The sequence below is a fragment of the Ischnura elegans genome, chromosome 1, assembly GCF_921293095.1.
Source record: "Ischnura elegans chromosome 1, ioIscEleg1.1, whole genome shotgun sequence".
NCBI classification, from domain to species: domain Eukaryota; kingdom Metazoa; phylum Arthropoda; class Insecta; order Odonata; family Coenagrionidae; genus Ischnura; species Ischnura elegans.
In genome coordinates, this window is record NC_060246.1 from 136,927,290 (window position 1) to 136,949,417 (window position 22,128).

The 22,128-nt window shown below is 38.0% G+C and overlaps 1 protein-coding gene across 1 annotated transcript; it reads left to right on the forward strand.

The window, feature by feature from the left end:
- Positions 1-6,699: 6,699 nt before the first annotated feature.
- LOC124170648 (androgen-dependent TFPI-regulating protein-like) lies at positions 6,700-21,893 on the forward strand. Its single transcript, XM_046549516.1, has 5 exons — positions 6,700-7,577; positions 15,558-15,686; positions 17,260-17,489; positions 21,118-21,281; positions 21,654-21,893. Exons 1-5 carry the CDS (start codon positions 7,410-7,412, stop codon positions 21,686-21,688), a joined length of 726 nt encoding a protein of 241 aa, XP_046405472.1. The 5' UTR covers positions 6,700-7,409; the 3' UTR covers positions 21,689-21,893.
- Positions 21,894-22,128: the final 235 nt, after the last annotated feature.

Consider the following 22,128-nt stretch of genomic DNA (forward strand, 5'->3'; position numbering starts at 1 on the left):
AAGGTCCTTCAATTGGAAATTAAAATAAGTGTTCATCAATCCTTGTATGAATTTAGTAACTAGTCACGCCAAAATGTGGCGAATTTTCGCAATACTCGATCATTGTTTGCGTGCCTATTACCGCATCCACACGTTACCTTTCGACAGAGCCTTCGCCAGCCACCGCCGAAGCGGACCTATTTTCCTCCGCGAGAAGGGATAGTTGGCTTGCGAGGGATGGTAATGGACCGAACTCGTACCTAGTCTGTTAAAGCCGAGAGCCCCGCCTACGAAAATAAACCCTCACCTTGGAATCTGTGTTTGTCCGTAAATTCCCGCATTTTTCAAAAGTGTATCTTTCATAAACTCCTCGAATAGGGTAGTTTCCTTCATCAAAGAAAACGAAATGCATTGATTGCGATTCCTTACCCACCATTAGCGTATTCATAATACACAAATTATTTGGTTTTAGAAATCCCAGTTTAGACGAATGGCCACGGTCAATTTTAACCTCATTTGAAAAAGGCCAGATTGGCGCCCATGCGATTCCACTCCACGTGACGTCACAGGGACCTAGTTTCTATACGAGTAGATAGGAGTTTTACATGGTCTGAGATTACCAATGCATGCATGAGGCACAGAGCTCAGGGAAACATAATAATCACGCATTAAAAATACCTAAGTTCGGAAAGTTTCCATCGTTTGATAGGGGAACAATAATCCTTATTTAAGCCAAGCACTACCTGCTAGCAGGGTATTCAGCTACCTGCTAGCAGCCTGCGTCGTATTAGCGCTCAAGCCTCGCCCCAAGGTCGCCTCACACGCCGACAGCTGGAACCAGAAATACGTCACACGGACTTTTCCCATCATTCCTACCAAGCCGTCGCGTTTTCGCGCGCTTGAAAATTTTCACTTTTCATTTAATCGCGAAAAATAGATATCGTCATTCGAAAATCTAGGAGCGTGAATGGCGCACTCCAGGAGTAATAATCTTTTGATTTAGGCAATAAAAAAATAATAGGAAACCACCCTATTCATCTTTTGGTTACTGCAATATTTGTCAAAACGTCTGTTTACGACCATAACGATTTGATGTCTATCGCTTTATCTCTTCTTTACAATTCTCTAATTAATGGTAGAAATCCCTCTCCCTTCGTTCAATCATAATAAAAATTACATGGCTCTGTTAATGTGGTTGGGATATTTAAGATTGAACCTTTATTTTGATGTTTTTTGTTTTCATTTCGTAGAGAGAGTAGGTGTAAAGTAAAATACTCAAATAGCCATATAATTCTCCCACGGCTGGTCCACCCTGCGAGTAAATATTGTCATTGTGGTAATTTTTATGAGAGCTGCTGACATCTACTGACAAATCAAAATCCCACATTCCAGAACGAATAAGAATCGATGAAATCGGAATCAGGAACCGATTTGAAATAATCGGAACTGGAATCGGAAGTTGAATCGACTCTACCCCATTCCGTAAAAATGTGGAATCGACTCATTCCCACTCTGAATATACCTGTGCGTCGACTGCTAGAATCGCCGGCGATTGCGGTGACGTTTGAGCCTACCTTCGGTACCTACTTACCGTGGCACGACGCAGATTGGCGCCGCGTGGAGGGTGGTGGACGGAGGGAGGCAGAGTTGAAACTTCGCACTGTAATCTTCCTCTATTACTGATAAAGAAAAAATGGGAAATATTGTCAAAACAATTTCGTTTATTGCGCATAATCAATTACGCATCCCTGGCGGATTAAAAGTTTAAAAAGTACTGATTTCATGATGGCCTAGTGGAAGAGGGGGATCGGGTTGGTGTGGTGGCTAGAGTGTTAGCTTGCCACCCCGTGGGCTCTGGTTCAAATCCCGGTGGTGCCCCGTTCCCTGCTTAAATGCTGTGAGGAGGACATTTCAAGCGCAACTCTCCGTCCGTCGGATTGGACGCTAAGGCGTGGTCCCCTTGGCGCCTTACGTTAAGTGCCGGCCAATGTCGACGCCGGGTGTGTCTCCGCCCTTCCTTTCCTACTCTTCCCTCATTGCGCAAAATGACCTCGGCTGTTGGCCATGCCATACCACCTTGTGGAAGAGTTAAGTTAATTTTGGTTGAAATCATATACTTGCGTTACAGGGATGACAGACGGTATCAACTATGACAGGAATATTAGTATAGAAATTTAAATTATATTTTCGCTCTTCAAACATACAATAGAACACAATGTCCAATTAAATCCATATTAACTAAACCACAAAGGTCGTTGTTTGGCAGGGGTCCACTACTTCCGCGCCGCCTTGGTGATGCAATATCTCTCAGTGGTAATGCCTCTTTGGTATGCGTAGATATTCTTTAAGAACCTTTTAAATAGGGATGGTCGGATCCAAATATCCGCGGATATTGCCCTTCATCGGATACATCGGATTCAAAGTCGCGGAAGACATCGGAAATTGGATCCGAAAATTTGAATAATAGCTTCAGTGAATGCAAAACGCAATAAGGGTGGAAAGAGTTCCGATTCTATCTTCGAATGCGCCGTCGCATGCGATTCTTGTCCTACTCATGAACCGTTTTGTTTGAAAGCTCTCGCAGAGGTTACGTAGGAGAATTTCAGCCGTGGAAAATAAAAATAGCAAAATAACACTGGCACATGGTGTGAATCTTCCCAAGAGATTGAACAATCATCGGGGGAATCTCAGCGACAGGAATTTGAAAATGCATTTTGATCCAAAAATATCCGATCCGAAATATCCGGCTCCGAAAATCAAGGATCCGATCCGAATTCGGATCCGATAAAAATCCTGTATCCGTCCATCCCTACTTTTAGATATTCATCGATTATTTGTAAACATTGTATCTTAAGGCGGTGAAATAAAAACTTTCATTTAAGACCCAACTTAAAGAAGACCTAAGATTATTTGTCATTATAGGCTTTTATATTTATATCTTTTCAAGCCATCATTACTTCTTTAAACTCACAAATGTCTATTTCGCTATTAAACACTAATAAAACTTGTCCACGTAATTTTCATTCTGTATATTTCAGCATTTGATTTATTTCATTTTATTTTTTATTTCTTAAATTTTTGTTTGTATATTTACTATGCATACATTTCTTTAAATAATTTGCGCCTCCTTCCATCGCCGTGAAAGCGATAGGGCTATCTAAGTTATCGTTGGTTGTGGAGTAATGGTTTGCATATCTGAATAAGCCCGGATGTGAAGAGTAACTTCGATAGTAGTGGCTGGATGCATAGTAAAGGTATTCATTGGTAAAACCTTTTGGAGGGTTTTAGATATATCGTTACTCCATGGTGCAAGAAAAATAATATCAGTATTCACCTTTGTACGGTTTTTCGCGGCATAATCATATTTCTCAACATCCGTGGGATAGCAGCCAAGGTTATTTCACAAAAAAATTCTGTCATGAAAGAAGTCATAATTTCAAAGACTGACTTAATGAAGCTCGGATAAAATCTCTTTTTTCCACGTTATCATGAAGTTATTTTCTAGCTTGTTTGTCCTTCTGGGCAAATTCTTGCAACTCAAATTACACTCACATCACGATTAGCTATCGACTTGAAACTTCTCTGCACACGTCACAACTAAATGACAATGCATTCTCACACTACACCAAGGTCTTCAGAGGTAGTATTAGCAACAATTTTCTACAATTAGCATTTAAGGTGATCGCTCAGCAGCAGGATAAGTCTTAAAGATTTAATTCTTCGCAATTTCACGTGGTATTTGTTCTATGGCGCGACGAATATCGCGTTGGATAACGGATCAGATTTCAGGTGTAAATAATAGCACTGTCATCACCTCATCCTTATATATTTTTAAAAGGATTTTTTCAAGTTTGCTTTGCGGTCTTAATTTATTATATGCTTTGCTAATTTGCACATTTTGTGTAGAAGTTTTCAGTGGCCTAATAAGCATCACATTGTGAAATTAAATTGACGAAATAATACAACAAAAGATTTTAAAAATATCTAAAAACCAGATTTTTATTTAAACTAAAAATAATAATATGTTACTGCAAATAAAAAATTATTTAATAACCCACGTATGTATTCAAATGAAAAAAGTAAAAAAGCTCCCTGCTCAGGCCCAAGTTCTCACGAATAAATTTTGCATATTAAAGACTACATGTTCAATAACAAAACTTAGTGCGCATCGATTTAAACCTTTTAATTCAAATTCTTTCTCTGTAAATAATTTTTATAACTAAAATCTCAACGACATGATGATGAATTTGTATCACAACAGAGTCAAATGTGAAGCGTAAACGCTCCACGTTTTAGGTTTTTTATATGTAATTTTATATCTGTTATATTTAAGCGTGGGATATTGGTCCAGGACAGTGAGGTTAATTTTCTTCCATTAGTTCGAATTAAAATATGTTTTTACAATAAATTTTATAATTTATTGTTATATTTGCAAACTGTTCTCTCTATTGCGCGCACAAGGTTGAATGTCAGACGAGGAAGGAGGGGAAGTTAACATAAATGTGTCAGATACCATATGTCACCTAGGAATCGCGATTACTCCTGACCTAGTCCCTAAGGAGACATGGTGTTACATTGGATACACCAATGTTTATCAAACGCATGGACGAAAGTTTTGAGCTTGCAAAAAATAAAAACACATGTTGCTCGACTTTTATTATGACTCATACTAAAGAGGAGTCCTCGCTCATACCTAGCACTCCGCAAGAATTTGCTTAAGTAAACAGAAATATAATAGTCGTGGAATGCTCAAAACATCAAGGACGCGCTTCTTCAGCTATAGCGATGAGCTGACAGAATGTCAAAGAAATAATGACATGAGTTCCTTTAAGGGCGTGAGGGTGCCTACTCTCAGGTTTAAAGGATTAGGAATATTGCATCAGTCTTGTGATCAAGCTGAGGCAAAGGATATTTTCCAAATGCCGCGATGCTATGCTGGTTCTAATAGAAGCTGCTAATAATGTAGGTGCCACACCCAGTTTTTGCGCAGAATAATTATTTCCGCCGTCGAACAGATATTAAACGAGAGCAAAAACGAAAGACAAGCAAATACACCGGTGCAACACGCATTCCACCTTTTTACGATTCTTCTGATCCTCTTAAAACAATGAGCCCCTTGCGACACAATTATTGTTTTTATGGCTGTTGTCCTTGAACTTAAAGTCTCGTCCCTCCGCAATGGTTCGAAGGACAATAGAGTGGTGTAGATTTTAATACTTCCTATGTTTTGGGAGTTTCAGACATTGTATTCTCAGCCTTGATCTGGAGCATTGAACCTTGCTGTCATTGTACGCTATTTTTTATTGTTCTTTTGATAATGCTTGTATCAAATTGCGAATGGAATCACGAACCATCAGTCAGAATAACTTTAGGTCTGCGGATAAAAAATATTAGAGAATTTGATGGTCGCCTGTCATGAAGTATATAACATTTTGCCGCTTTTTGTGACTGGATATGTTACCTTGAATGAGAAATGCTGGATTTCCTCATATAAAATTAGACGTGATAGCGATTTCACAGAGCATGGTTCTAACATGGTTCATATTAACGTTTCGATGACGCCAAACTCCCGCTACCAGGGAAATATTTGAAAGTATATTAGAGAAAAACTTCAAATTTGGTATAGGATTTCCCAGGGATGAAGAGAACTGAGGAAAAAAGAAACATCCGGGGAATATTGGGAGATCTAGTCTTAGGAAATTTTCAATATGCAATTAGTGAAATAAAATATTTTATTTCATTTTTCATGTCTTCATATTGAGTTCTCTGAAATAGCGCTTGGACAAAAATCTTGTTCTTAGTAAAAATAACCGTGAAAACTTATGAATGGCAATACTTTTTTAAATAAAAAAATTAATCAAAAGGTAAAGATAAAATTTCAATTCGCTACCTACAAGTCAATGATTTTTAATCCTCTCCGTAGTTGTTCAAGTTATAAGTTTTATTTAGTAATGGTTTATACTCAATTCTCATCACGAACATGGTGTTTAAATAATGCTGTCCGAGCGCAAAGTAACCGAGAAAAAATTGAACAATGATTACCAAGGAACTGAACTTATTTGCGCATTTTAAAATTACGGCAAAAGTAGCATCATAAAAAATAAAAAGCTTTTGAATCCTCTACTGGAATAACCAGTCAAGCAAGCGTTTTTGACATAGGTACCATTATTTGGACTAAGTTACAGGTTTACAAGAACTTCGGTAGGCTAGAGTTGTCAGGCATAATGGAAAGTCATTCGCAAATAGCAGTCTCTGAAAAAAACTAATCGTCTACATAGTTTAATATTTGAAAGCGGAAAAAATTTTGGTATCCACACGCAAAAATATGCATTTCGGAAACTTTGAAATACTCTACCCGAATATTTCTAAGTCAGAGCGTAGCACGAGGCTGCTGAATTGACACGAATTTGAATGAGACACCACGTGTAACTATCAACGCGCACGAGGACACCCCTCCGCGTCCAACAAATGAAGGAGGAAAACAATCGCATCGTTTCGCGCGCCTTCGTAATCTGCCATTGAGCGGAGCAAGCGAAGACGACGATAATGGTATGAAATTGCCTCCTACTCCTCCCACGTCTCACGGAGAGCAGTTCTAAAACTACTGTTTGAGGGCAAAGTTCGCCTCCTTACGATCTCCTATCCCCTCCCTCTACCCCCCCCCCTTATTTCACGTTTCCCCCATCTCACTCCCTTAGCCCCGCCCCCGTCTTCTCCTCGATGTACATAAGGGTAAAGATATCTCACCATAGCACTACCATTTCTACACGCGAGAACACACGCAGTCCTTTTTTTATCAACGCACGCGATCCGGGGGGTATGGAGTGACGTCCATGCGACAGACCGGAGAGCTTAAAAAGAAACGAACTGCAGCACATCACACAACGGACGCCTTTTCAAGACTGACCCCACTCCAGTCCAGTCCACTGCTTCCCTCCTCTCGGCTCCCCGCCCAAACTCACTGGGAGGGGTTTTTGGTAGGAAAAAAAGAGCTCGTACATCAGACCATTTACTTCGTATAGACCACTATATAATCTTCGAGAAGAACAAGCTTCCGGCTCCGTCGTAACACCGCAGTCGCGGATATCAAGTGAGGAAGTGGGTACACGCTTCTGGTGCACTGCACGTGGATTTTCAGCGAGTGCAGTTTGGATGCTCCCAAGTGCGCGCTCATATCTCTCTTGCGGGATAATATTTCGGCAGAGGGTGGGGGAGACTTTTTTGTGCGCCTTCGGAGCAGTGGGACGCAGCAAGGGAACGTTGAGAAGGAAGAAGTTCCCGAAATATCTTCCTTGGTCACCCCGCGGAGGAGGAGCCGAGGAAGTGTTTTGTAGGAGCTTCAGTGTGTGTTGTTGACACCATTCCAGCCGTCCCTCTCCCTTAACTCCCTTAATTTCGTCCGGAACCTCCTTCCAGAGACACAGGCAAAGATGGAGGTTTCTTTCCACTGGGCGATGGTCGCCTACTACGCTTACGCCGACATCACGGCCATCAAAGGAGCTCTCCAGGCGCACTCGTTTCGAAGCAGCGACCCCGAGGATATGAAGACCAACAGGATGATCTACGGGTCGTTCTCGTACATAACCATCTGGAACATGGTAGGTTGAAGCAAAACGACCGATTTGCCCATTCTGTACGGAGTCCGTGAATCTTTTCGGGTCTGTTGTTGAACGCGGACAGCAGACACGCCGCAAACAGACATTATTGCTTCGCGTAGCGTTTTCGTGTTTGGCATTATTGCCTCATTGTGGTCGAGAATGCTCGGATTGACTAGTTGGCTTGTTGGCATTAGTATTTTGGCGAGACACTTGTGTCTCGTGTTGGTAGGTGTGAGCTTCCTCTAGTTTATATTCACGAGTGCGATCCTTGCTGTACAGGCAAAACAGAGAACGTCGATGTCGTAGTTTTGCCCGTCACATGGAATGTTTTAACATAGAATACTGAAACCTTGTAGGTCGGTCGATTATGTCCCGTGAATTCATCGCAAAGGTCTAACAACTTACAAGAATGAGCGCATTGGACACCTTGAGTTGTAATCACTAAGAACTCACTAACTTTAGTAATTTCTTGATATTCTCGCGGACCTTGCGACTCAATGCTCGCAAACATTGAATTTTGAATGTCTTTGATTTTTTGAAGTTACCAGGTTTTTAATTAATGTCGTTTCTGATATCCAAATTATCGGTATTCCTGTATTGAAATTTGAAAATCGTATTTTTAACATATGAGGGGCTTGTAAAGCATTTTGACATTGTTAGGTTTAAGTGCTAACATTTTTCATGCTTGGGATATCTGGGTTCTCTTCGATATAAATAAATAAAAATATCTTCATTCCATTTATAGAAATACATTTATGAATGAATAATCCAGTGAATTCGTGTGACCTTCTATTTACAAAATATTTGGCTCGTCTAAAAGCCGGAAGACATGTATCAATATCAGAGCAAAAGGTCAGCGGGAGAGAGACCCGCCACCTATAAGACTTCCACTGAATGTAGTCTATGCGATTGGGATTTGACTTGGAATCCAACGGACTAACAATAATAAAACACCCATACTGCTGTAAAATACACTTTCATAGGTATATTCTACACCAATTTGTTGACACGTGCGACTGGTTTCGACCGTCTCCGTTCATTTTCAAGTGAGTAATCACCGCTTAATTTGCGCTCAATTACAACGAAATCACTAGCTGACGATGAGTTTATTCTAGGTTATTGTTTAGGAAGGTAGAAGACATTAGTGGGTGCCAGTAAATTAAGCATGGAATTAGGGTAAAAACAGGGTGAGGAATATTTTATCAGTCTGCCTCGATTCAATTGAGTTAGCTCATTGGCTGCTGATTACGTAAGCACGCAGCTCTAAGTCTGACAAGCTATAAGTCAGTTGTGAGCTTAATACCGTGGTGGGAACTGTAAAATTCATCATTCCAAAATTCTGTAGCATTACAATTAATATTTGAGCTTAATGAAACGAGAGCTTGGAGCGAGTATCATTAATGCGGTTGGGTAGTCTCACCCATTTCGAGATAAATTGTTTCACACAATTACCTATAATCGCTCATTTTCGTCCAGTCTTAATTATTTAATGTCACCAAAATCCAGAGTGAGACATGAAATTTTGAAAAGACTGGATACCTAAGAAAAACTGTTTTCATAGAAAATGCTAAAAGCATCCCAAAAAATGTCCGCGTTGCAATAGCGCAATAACTAAGGAGTCACGACCCATCCAAAAAGTGGCAGATTCAATATCCATCAGAGTACGAAAGGTGGTTGCCAGAAAAATTGTCATTTGGAGAGGGAGTGAATTTTCGAACCAAATGTTCCCTTCGGCCTTGAGAGTACATGATCCAACGAGACGCGTGTGTCCACAGCAAAAAATTTAATTGCAGCTGAATATGGGGGTATTTTTTGTGGCGCCAGGGGTCCACTCAGTTTCGGCGCGAATTAGTCACTAAAGAGTAAAAAATTGATCTCCAAGGAATAAAGCACGAAATTAAGACAGAATATTAGGTAAGTAGTTTCTTCAGAACTGAGCATATTCTGGGAGATACATGATTTTACTTTATACACACCTAGCAACGGCTGAGCGGAACGGTGTGAAATAGTTTTCAGTGTAGGCGGGACCACCCACACACACTGAATTCATAGACATTTTCCAGCTGTGCGGCTTTTCGAAGTCAGCTATTTTTTAGTTTAAAAAGTTATGGCATATAAAATTTATACCCCATTGAAAATCAGTTTCCAAAATTATTATATGAAGAGGAATTTATGATATGCTTAGTATTAATAATAATTAATTTTTATATTCAATATATAATAATATATAATCTACTATTTTTAATTTGAGTATGCCGGGACTAGCCACAGAGATAACTGTACGGAGTCACCCGCGATGCGCTATTGATTTTTCGCACATATTAATTTTAATCATATATAAGAGAATAGAGAAGCTGTGGTATCAGGGCCGGAACTAGGAGTTTTGACAGGGGGAACGATTAGTTTACCAACCCCCTACCCTGATCCCCCCTCGCTCTCTCCCTCCCCTACACACTACTACTAACATACGGTACATCGGTTATCTATTTTTTTGAGATTGGTTTGTTGCAATTACACACCGTATTTTTTCTATTAAGAAGTTTTACTCTTTTATTTAATATTATTTTTTAATCATTTATAAATCAATAAAAATTATTTAACTTTTTAAATAAACTTTTAAAATTTGGCGCCTCTGAAATCTGCCGCCCCGGGAACGTGTCCCCTCTGCCCCGCCCAAATTATGGGCCTGAGTGGTATAGCCATCGGCTATTGACTCCTTGGTCTCCAAATCTTGAGCAGGTACCCCCAAACAAAAGACCTCCTCGAAGTGCTTTGTTGATTATGGAAACTCCCGACTCTGAATATTTGATTGAATCTCATACGCCTTTGGTTTATATTGGGTGACCCCTAACCTCATTTGACCACACTAGTCTAAGGAATGTAGCGCTGACTGCGTAATTTGAAAAATGATGGAAGATTCAACTGTGGATATTGTGACTTGAAGGACCCTCATGCAATATGCTCTCCTATTAGCTCGCGTAATTTTATTGATGATTGACGTTTCGAAGTATAGGTCAAGTAATAATATGCAAAATTATTTTACCAACATTTCGATATACTCATATCTTTTTCAGGACTTTGATAGATGTTTACGGCAATAAATTGATAGATGAAGGCATGAAATGCTATTAAGTTTTTTACAATAATAAAAAAATATTTAAAAAATTGGAATAGATTTGTCTCTAAATAATTTATTTTTATATTTTTTTATCGATATTGTAAAAAGAAACATTGTGATAATCTTACATGCTGCCATGTTTCAATTTAATTTAACCATTACCATACATACCCTGAAAAAGTAATAAGAAATGTATTGAAACGTTAGAAAACAATTTTTCTTATCATTCTCATGCCTATACATATACTCCGAGAAGTAAGACATCATTAAATAATTGAGTTCAAGAAAAAGAATTCGTTATTTTATTGTTAGCTCGGAGTGTTAAGGTCAAGGTGCAGGGATCCTCCGCCATTTTCTTAGTATGAATAGAATCTAAATTTTAATTTTAAATACTTCCAGGGTATTTGTGCACAAAAAACAAATAGATGCACTGTTTAACGTTAACCATATAATTTCTGTTACTTGATCACATGATTTTGGGGTGTAGGTCAAGCGATAATTTTCGATCTTTAATCATATTTATCGTCGATTGCGTCATTTGTATTCTTCCATTCATCTTGGTTACATCATGGAAATAATTATTAATACTATTTAAAACCAAAATTTCTGTGGTGGGTTCCCGCTCAGTAACCACTTTGCTATCAACATCTTTTTTGTTATTTCTTGGGCTGCAGATTGCCCATCTTTCCAGCCTTAGATAAACAGCTAAATATTATTTAATCCTTTTTGTGATCATCGAGAAAATTTTCGGGCTCAGTCTTTAGTGTCTCACCTTAAGAGTTGATCACCGTTTTTTTTTATTTATATATCAGGTAAATTCATTTTCGTCATTTTATCAGTCAAATGTAGTCTATTTTTTCCACATCACAACATATATTCGTACACCCCAGTACACGGAAAAAAGTGGGCTTGAGAAAATCAAAGATCTGGAATAAATATTTATCGAGAGAATGAGCATCGTAGCTTTCGATTACGTCTTCGTATTAATTATCAGTTCTATTTATCTCTTATCAATGCTGATTATTGACATGAGTGTTATCTAACGGACTCTTTCTCTTGTTGCCATGGCTGATGTGCTGAAGCTAAGAGATGACGTGAATTGAGTGCGGTTCCATTCATAATATTCAATTTGACAGATAGCTCGAAGCCAAGAATTTAGGGGACTTGGAGTGTCGCTCATCAAAATTTCTTGAAACAGGATAATTTGTTTATTTCGAATCGGTAATGGTATTGAAATTCACACCGAGATAATTTCTTGTATTGGATTACGAAATGCGGACAGTATATATTCACATTTGGTCCAGGGAAAGACCACTGTGTATACATGGTTTTGCATATTTCTGGAATTCGCATTAAAATTTAACTACGGGTACTATTGCACAATACATACACATATGTGAATAGACATTTTTTTGTGGGGACAATCATGAAGTCCTATTAATCTTCTTATAACATGGATCTTCCCTGCTTGCCAGCGTTCACCTCAATTATTGTTGACTAGTCAACGAGTTTCGCCTAAAATATTGGTATTTTAACCTTCGTGTTATGATAAAAAACCAGTAATTGTGGTCAAAAAAATGTACATGATGACATCCATCTAAACGAGAATTCCATTTGTCCCTTTTCCCCCGCTTTGCGCTCATTGAAGTTCCTCAAAGTCATTCGGTCAATAAATTATTACGTAAGCACTCCCTGAGGAAGGTTGGCTTATGTTTGCTGTCAACTGGAAGGGGGGTGTCACATTATCCATTCTGTAAGATAAGAAGATACTGCACTTAAGTGAAGAAAGAAGTTGTGGTTGATCAGAACAAACGGCTGGTTTCACATTCCAAGTAAATTAATTTCTTCATCATACAGAACGCCCAGGTAGTACATAGCGTTACGCATACTGATGTTAATTTAATCTTGACATTTAATTTACGAAGAAGAAATGGTAAAGTAGATAATAGTATTCTTTTTATTTAAACATTGTTAAAGAAAAAATTTAAAATAGTTAAAATATATATTTTGAAATACTAAAGAAGAATCAAATCGAGATTAAAAATCGCAAACTCTTACGAAAGTGAATGGGTGGAAGGGAAAATATATTAGGGAAATCCTATTATTACTTAAGTTGGGGAGGGAGTGGTCAATCCTGGCCCAAAATACACTTTAAGAAACATTTGTACGCTCCCTAGCCCTAATTATTTTCTGTTATATTTATGAAAATCATGTTAGAAATAAGAAACGTTTTAGGTGGGAAGTTATATGGGACTTTAAGTACGAAAGTCCCGAAAAATATTTCTCAAAGTGGGTAATTTCTAACCACGAGGAAGTTTCGACCGTTGATAAAAATTATGGATAACCAGGCTCAAGTGATATCATAACTTACTTTACGGTCATTGCCCAGAGAAATAATTATCTCTGTTCGACAGAACCGACTCAGCAAACCAGTTTTTTTGTAGGGTTGCGTATCACCGCGCAAAAATTAATTGAGTGGGAATATTTCAATATCCTATTAAGATAATAATGTTCGTATTCTAAATATATATACTTTGAAGATTAGAATGGTCTGAATGAGAAGGGTTTGCTATTTCCTTCATTCTGTGGTTTTCAATTGTCGAAATAAACCAAACTTACCAGACTTTGTTCTCATCAGCAGTTATGGCTATTTTTATTATAATCTCAACTACGTTTAAAAAATTGCGTCTTACGCGCTATAAAATTATATTCTCTGCTCCGTAATATGTGATTCCCAGTGCAAATTATTTCTTAAAGATATGCTTTCAAATGAATTTAGATATGTACTTATCGGGAACTAAATCTACCATTCTTTTCTTGGTCCTAATCTTAGATAGTTATAAATATCAGAGATAAGTATATGGAGTAAATTCTCGATTTGCAAAAAAATAAATTCTTCGCGTAACCGATCTTCGATCATAGCCTTGAATTCTTATCTCAGCACCCTCTTTAACTTTGTGCCTCCTTTCCTCAGAAATATTTTCTATACTGCCCTCATTTCTCCTTCTCTCTAAGCTCCCAATCGTGAATAACTCAAAAAAAAAATTAATTTATGAAAAATAATTCGTACAACATTGAAGGTATAACTAGTGTCTCACCTTAAGAATGGATCATCGTTTTGTTTCTTATTCATATATCAGGTAAATTCTTTTTCGTCATTTTATCAGTCAAATGTAGTCTATTTTTTCCACAGCACAAGATGTATTCGTACACCGCAGTAAACGGGAAAAAGTGGGCTTGAGAAAATTAAAGACCTGGAATAAATATTTATCGAGAGAATGAGCATCGTAGCATTCGATTACGTCTTTGTATTAATCATCGGTACTATTTATCTCTTATCAGTGCTGATTATTGACATGAGTGTTATCTAACGGACTCTTTCTATTGTTGCAATGGTTGCTGTACTGAAGTTAAGAGATTACGTGAATTGAGTGCGGTTCCATTTGTAATCTTTAATCTTACAGATAACTCAGATATTTGATAGATAGAATAGTAGAGTTTGGGTTACCCACCGGGTGTGGTTTTGGGTAATTGGTTCCAACGTTTCAATGGCTGAGTCTGCCATCGACTTCAGGGGTGACTTCCAGAGCCTAATTCTTTACGGTATTTTATTTATTTATTTCATTGGTTTCCCTGATTGTTGTTTACGTATCGCCGTAGAGTTATATTTCACAGAAAGGTCTTTTTCTGTCATTCAGTATATGCTCTATTAATAATAAATATAATATGCACCTACAGTGATATGAAGTGCTGGTGTTGCGCCGTTACGGGCCAGTACGGCGTACCCCTATAATCAAAACTTGTTGTAAGCGTAGCGGTTAAACTACCTTTTTCAATCTGTAAAAAATAACCCTACCGTAAATTGCCCAATGGATTTCAGAAATAAAAATCGGAAATGGTAATTTTACTTGTTCAGTCGAGTTATCTCGTGGCACAACTTGGAACTGATATTTGTGTTAGAACTGTGTGTAACTTGTAGAACTGTGTAACTTGGAACTGGTATGGAGTTAGAGTTTGACATTTCAATCGCGGCCGGATATATAATTCATGTTCAGCTGTTGGCAATTTTTTATGAGTACCGCCTAATTTTTTTTCCAACTACAGCACTAGCAACATGTGTGGTATCATTTAAACGTGAATCACCAGCTTCTGACTATTTACCTATTAAGTTGATTGACTTCAAAGTTTCGATTTTTCTATGTCAAATACTCACTCATGGTATATCGACTCCAAACATTTTTTTATTCTAAACTTAAAAAAAAAGGTTTAAAAACCCCATAAATCCAAAATTAAACCAAAGAAGCGTAAAATAAGCAGGTAAAAATATTACAAATAAAATCTGAACGAAAGTGCGAAATTTTCGCACGGGTTACTTAGTACAGCGATTAATTATGATACTCCACGTGCTGCCTATTTGGAAGCCTTTGTCTCTATTTATGTTATTCTCTTCTAGGTTAATTTCAATCGCCTCTTTTACAATCCCATCCTGTGTAAACCACACCCAGCGAGAAAACTGAGAATTGTCCCTTCAAACTATACGCCCGGAAATATTAAAATTCTACTTCGTACAATAATGTTCGCCCTTAATTTGATCCTCTATCGATTATAGCGTGAAATAAGTGGCAAACTTCATCCTTGGTGTATTTTCCTCTATCGATTTCCGAACATATTTGGTGAAAAAAATATTTCCACGCCTGAGGAGTATCAACTTAACTTTTATCAATTCTAGTTTTATGAAAAAAATAATGTTTAATATGCATTTCATCCTCATAATTTTTATTTGTGTATCTCTTAAATAATTTTGAATTTAGAGAATAAAATTGAGTGAGAACTATCTCTTAAAACTTTCTTGATGTTTGCAGTGTATACAGCAGCTGTACTTCGTCATGTGCTGTCGTGAACATCTTTTGTCGAAGGAGCAAAAACCAACGGAGAAAATGAGAAAAGCTCGTCAAGTCCTGCTGAGCTCCATCCTGTTCCCCACGACATTCGTAAGTTGTTGAATTGTTGAGTTGTTGAAAGACCTTAGCCGTTGAATCCATAGCAAATATGCCACTCTCCTGGTCAGAAACGTGGAAATATACTCTTGTCGTTGCAATACCATTCCACACGTGTCTTGCAATGAAAGCTATGTTTAAATCAACCCCTCGATTATGTGTACGGTTTCTGACTTCGCTTTGTGGAACCTTGATATAAGGAAATAAAATGCACTTCGTGAGTACTACGACCCATAAAAGTTTCCCAAAAAAAGAGGTGGCCATGCTTTTGGACAAAATTTGAGTTTCGTCATCCTCATTGTTGTACGTTATTCTACAGCTACGCCGTGGCTACGCACATGAAGCAGTGAGTCATGGCAACAATCTTGGATAACTTTCAATCAGAAAAACGAATCACGGAGAAGATTTCGTTTCAAATTACCCGTACTTGATCGCCTTTTAGGAAGAAATTTCAGCAATGGAAATTTAATTTTTCTTCTGCTTTTCCTTAATTTCAAGAGAAAATTATCTCCTAAAGGGAAAATAATCTCCTAAAGAGAAAATAATATCCTAAAAATATCTCAGAATCATTTTGATCTTCTTGCAAATCATTTCGATCATCAAATCCTTGGCTATGAATAGCAAACAACATCATATAAATTCATGTTTCGTTAAAAGCCAGTGTGGTGCATTTCAATTTGTTTGGAAACTTTTTTTGAGTCACAGCACGCTCCACACTGAATACTTATAGACATCGTTCATGGTTTCATAACCACTTTATCACAATCAAGGTATATAACAGTATCGAAAGCATAGTCGGTGGTAAATATTCAGAGAGAAATGCAAAAAGTGAATTTTTCTCTCCATGATAACTTTGTGGAATCTCAACATTCGGGGAATTTTCCAACCGTTGAGTAATTTGCGCCTTTTAACCTTTTAGAAATACGCAATTGCGCCGTAAGTACGAGAATTTCACTTTGTCAAAGTCACTTTTTCACTTACACCACAAAGCCATCCTCCTCTTTGCTGAATTTCAGACTAGGTTTTCCGAAAAAAATGTATCCAACCATGTTACGGCGCACTTGTCTTCCCTGCGTCATTATTTCAATGCTGTTTTTCTAAGTGCATAATTTAGCACCTTTTCCTCACATGTTGTGCATTCTACTTATGTATATTTATTATGAAGATGCATTCGAGCAATGTCGTATAACAATATACAATTAACACAATGCCGTCATCGTTTCAATTCTAAAAAGTGATTTTTTTCTAAAATTTCCCCTCTAGCACTCATTGCTCACGTTTATAATATTTAATAAGAGTGAGCGGGGATGACTGTCTGGAGCTTTGGCCAATTTGGAAAATCTTACTCATCAAACAATCGGAACAGGTACTACATTGACCCGAACATGCTCAAATAAATGACCGAAAAGTTGGCAAATTAGTTGATGAGTAAGTAATTTTCTGACTGACCAAACTTTGAGGGCATCATATTAATTGATAAATTAAAGAATTAGTCAAGAATAATAGCATATTAGTTAATATTTTCAAGGTAAAATATCTTTTCTTTCTTCTTGGTACACTCGAAAAGGTGGTGGCCATGATCTATTGGTACGAGTACTGGAAGTCGCCGACGCTGGTATACGGCGACATCCTCGCCCGCATTTACCCCTTCTGGATGGACCACGTGATGCACACCTTCATAGTGCCCATTGCCCTTGTCGCCATGTATCTGAGCACAACCCGAGAGAGGGCATGGGGCAGTGGAAGATTAAGAGGCTGGCTTATCTACAACGCCTTCCTCACATTTTACATAACAGTGTGAGTACCTCTAATGACGTACTTATGTTTTTCAAGACAAATATGGTCGTTTTGAGCTTCGACCGTGTTCGCTCGCGTTGTGATATCGTGCGCGCGGAAGGCAATTTTATATGCTGTCCCGGTGCACCCCAACCAGCCGTTGTACATACAAACTAGAATTATTTTGCACAACTGTGTATTTTGTCAGTGTAACGCAATGTATTCGTGGAATATAAAAGTTAGGTCTTAACATTTGATGATTTGAGGCGTAACTTTTGAAGATGACGTCTGATAATAACCCTGATGATGACGCCTTACGTTGAAACCATGGTCGTGTAAATGTGTGAATATATATTTCATGTGAAAACACAAAGTTTCTTCTTTTTCATTTGTCTTAACATTTGTAAACTATCAAAAGGTGAACTGTCAAAATATTACTATCGAGGTATTCATTTTTATAAAATTCAGTTTTTTTCTGATTTGCAATTTTTTAATTTGTTCCTGTTTCATGGATGTCCTTAATTGTGATATTTACCTCTACATTGGCAGAAGGCTCATGCTTGGTTGATGGCGCATGACCAGGGCCACTTGCCCTCCCCTTTTCGCCCGGCCCTGCTGCTGAGGTGATTAGTCCTAACATAATCCCAGATCACCAAAAACTCCTCTTTTTCGAAACCGCGAAAATTCATTTTTATTTTTCCCAGCATACGATGTCGATAAATTGCTCTCTGGTTTTCAACCGGGTGAGAATTCTCATTGTTCCCGATTTTTCGATGGGTGACTCGGCAACATGGGCGGCAACAAGATCCTGAACCGGTTGAAAACCCGACAGAAATTTATTATTTGTGTTAAGCCAGAAGCAAAACGACACTGATGTCCTTGGATGTTATCTTGGAGTCTATTCGGCACTCAGTACTTTGTACTTTTACAAGGCAGATAGGCGTAAACATCGGCTTCGTGACCGGTGCGGTATAATCTTCACGTCCAGACGGCATTTAATAATATAAATATGCCTTCCGTCACGTGCGTTAACGGATACGTCCCATCGCCATTGAGACAGTTGGTTCGGTCCCAACATTAGCCCGGGCACACTGACGTCACAATGTTTATATTTTCTCCAGAGGATCCCATTCAAGACAAAGTTTTGAGCCATTTTTTCGGGTGGCTCAAGCGCAACGTGACTCGTGAAGATTTTTACCCAAGTGGCCCACGGTAAACTCGCCAGAAAAAGTTTTGATGCTATATTATAGGTCCAATATTTTTCTCTAGTAACGCATTTACTGTTTTCACGCTCGAAGGTTTTGGCATAAAAAATTTCCCGCGCAAAATTTGTCTCTATTTATGTTGTAAATGATGGGGTTGTTTACCAGGATACTATGTTGCACAGTTAATTTGCAGCAATAGAGCCAATTTAGTTCATAATTTAACTTAGAAAAATAGATATCCACCTGCTTACAAAAAAATCCTTCTCTATTGCCGCGACGTCATTTGGTCCAGTCAATGGGCGTTTATTGGGGGAAAAATCGTGTAGTCACTAATTTTTTCTCGTTAGAAGGGCCGAGCCTCATTAGCAGCCAACGAAAGTCCCTGGCCTCTGCTTCATGAGCATAGGTGAGACTACCCCCCTAAAGGTGCCTTTTATACGTTTTTCGTGAATAACTAGAAATTAAACTAGATGAAATTTTCCACTGAAAAGGTTCTCAACATATTTGCTGCAAGAGTTTACTTTAGTGTTACAGAGGATGTACAATTAGGAATTTAAAAGATATATTATTTCAATCAAAGTTTAAAGTTGAATTAACTTAAATTGAACAGGAAAATGTATTTTTTACTATACGAAAATATCTTCTGCGACTGCTTGGGTTACTTGGAATGAACCTTGCGGGCACCGGTTCGATTCCAGAAAAAAGGTAAACGATTTTTCCTTTATTGAAATTTCCCACTTTGCGTGCACTTGCGAATGACTTCGTAAATGTAAACCCCATGATTCGTCCGTATTTTTTAAATTGTAATTAGTCTTCACCAAACATAGCAGTGTTCTTTTGTTCAAAGTTCCGATTTCGACCGAGAGCAGTGGTACTGGCATTTTTATGTGTACACGCTGCCTTGTGGTGCTGTACGTCGGGTTACATACCATAATTTTCACCTCTAGACAAGATGAATCCTATGAGGAAAGTAGATGCCACAGTGGCAAAAAAAGTTCAGAGCTTTCGACGCGAATTTGGGGGATCCTGGTTTATTGAGTCAAGATCGAATGCTATTTTAATGAAGCAAAACGTATTATTACCCAGAAGGGTCATCTAGTCGGCCTCTAAAAATACACTTCACTGATACCAGTACATGCTGACACAACGACTGGTTTCAATGTGCATCGGTCATTTTTAACTGAATATTGATCAATTACATTTTTCCGGGAAACATTTCAAAACGTGTCATAAAAACCAAGAATGGCAATGGCAAACTGTATTTTTGCCCCACGTATAAGGATTATGATCTTTTAAGCACAGTTTTAGTAGCATAGATCCTTCACCTTCTCAAGTTTATGTTTTTTTTGTTTCAAGTAGGTAAAGACCTCTATGGCAGATGGTTGTCATCAGATAGGGCATTCGAAACAATCTACTTATGCAACGAAAGTTATTGAATGTGCTCAACAAAAAGTGTGTGCTAAGTCACAAACAGTATGTGTTAAGATTAGAGAAAGATGAGTATACAAGATGGAAATCTATTCACACATAGGCTGAAGCTGACAGGTTGTAATCCTGGCAGCTTCAGAAACTCATTTGTGAATAGAATTGACCTGGGATCAATGGGATATTCTTGATTATACAGTTGAAATTTTCAATATTTTATAGCACGACACATTTACTGTGAGCTAAACATCTGTAACCATATCAGAGGTCCTACCAATAATAACTCACCTTATGTGTTATCACTCACCGCGCATTTTCATGGGTTTACACCAATCACCACTCGCGTAGTTTACGGACAAATTGAGACGAGTTTCACGGGGAAATGAGGTTTAATTGTGTGCCAGCCGAAATTTATATACGCGATGCTGCGATCTGTCAAATTTCTAACCTTAAATACTATTCCTCGCATTTGCAAACATTACATCGCAAAATATTGGAAAAAAGTGGATCGCATTGAACTCATCACTGCGTCGCGGACATTTTTGAGAACCGATTAAAATGCGACCGATGTTGCAAAACAAGGTTCTTAAACCTTGGTTGCCAAAGTAAATCAGCCTTTAATGGGATAGAATTGGGCCTCTTCAAAGTCCTTTGTTATTACCATTGAAACTGCGGCATTGTGCTCCTAAATTCGCTTCCTTCTGGAAAACTTTGCGTTTTCATCATACTATTAATCCGCGGGGAGGAACTTTACATTGTAGCGAAATTGAATAGAACCTGGGATTCAAGTTCGAATGATTCCAGTTGGAAATGAGTTGATAAAGGCTTCTATGTGTGGCCCTTAGACCATATATGGTCTAAGGTGTGGCCAAAAAAAATTTAAGCCTTTAAAAAGATAAATTTCTCTTTTGGTTCCCATGTTTTCTTCACAATGAGAATAATAGCACCCATCATACATCGGTGATTTGTAATGATGCCCTTCATTGTCTACATTAATTCTTTCGGCTTCAATTTTCCAGGGTCATAATTGCCCGTCTCATCAGAGGAATTTGGCCCTACCCTTTCCTTGATCCTGTTAACGAAGATTCCATCAATAGTAGTCCGTGGTTATTCTTCCTCTCTCTCTACGCAGTTGGAGGAATATGGTATTACATCGGACTGCACCTAAGTCGTCACATTTTGGGTAAGTAACTCAATGAAATGGGTGCAATTTATTACCCTTTTATATGAATATCTAATATTTTCCTTTTAAATTGTCTACCCCTTAACACTAGCCTCATTAGGTATGTTTTCCTTCCATTTGCTTCTTTCTTCATTTTAATTTTGTCAATTAATTTCATTCCTTTGTATTGTCATATATTTGTTTATAAGTGATGTATTTATCTATTTGTCAAGTAATTAAGTCTGTAGAATTTAGCTAGAATGGAGTGAATCCCTTAAGATATTCCAGACTATCGTTTTCATGTTTGCCATTTTATTCCAATTCTAACTTTAGCATATGTATAGTATCGAAATACACCGTAAATCATAACACTCTTACATATTTTTGTTACAGGGAGTAAACCAGATGGTGAAAAGAAGAGGACGTAAAACTGATAGTGGGACAAAAATTAGTCAAAATCAATCAGTCAATTCGCTGGTTATTAAGACATTCTGATATGCGCAGCTGCTTTGAGCGCCAGAAGAGAGAAAGCAGTTGTGACATCTGACAACGAACAACACTCACTTTGTACCAGCATGTTGTTAAATATTTTATTTATTTTCTGTATATAAATATAAGATGATATTCTTTTGATGTCCTTGCACACATCATTGGCGTACGCTGACAACCAAAGAAGATAAGGATCAATATCCCTAGAGCAATCTGGAACTTACAATACGCGATGATGCAGAAAATGTTCTCGAAGCCATTTCTCGATTCAAATCTCGAGAGTGAAATGAAGCATTTCACCTCTTTTTCATGAATCAATTTATCCCATCATTTTGGCATGTACAATTTTGAAGTCCGTAGATTTAAGTTATAAAGTAGT

Excerpts from the sequence above, each read along its gene's own strand:
- LOC124170648 (XM_046549516.1), top strand. The coding sequence starts at position 7,410 with ATGGAGGTTTCTTTCCACTGGGCGATGGTCGCCTACTACGCTTACGCC. Across the intron at positions 7,578-15,557 it reads ACATAACCATCTGGAACATG|TGTATACAGCAGCTGTACTT; the intron begins GTAGGTTGAAGC and ends TGATGTTTGCAG. Across the intron at positions 17,490-21,117 it reads CTCACATTTTACATAACAGT|GGTCATAATTGCCCGTCTCA; the intron begins GTGAGTACCTCT and ends TCAATTTTCCAG.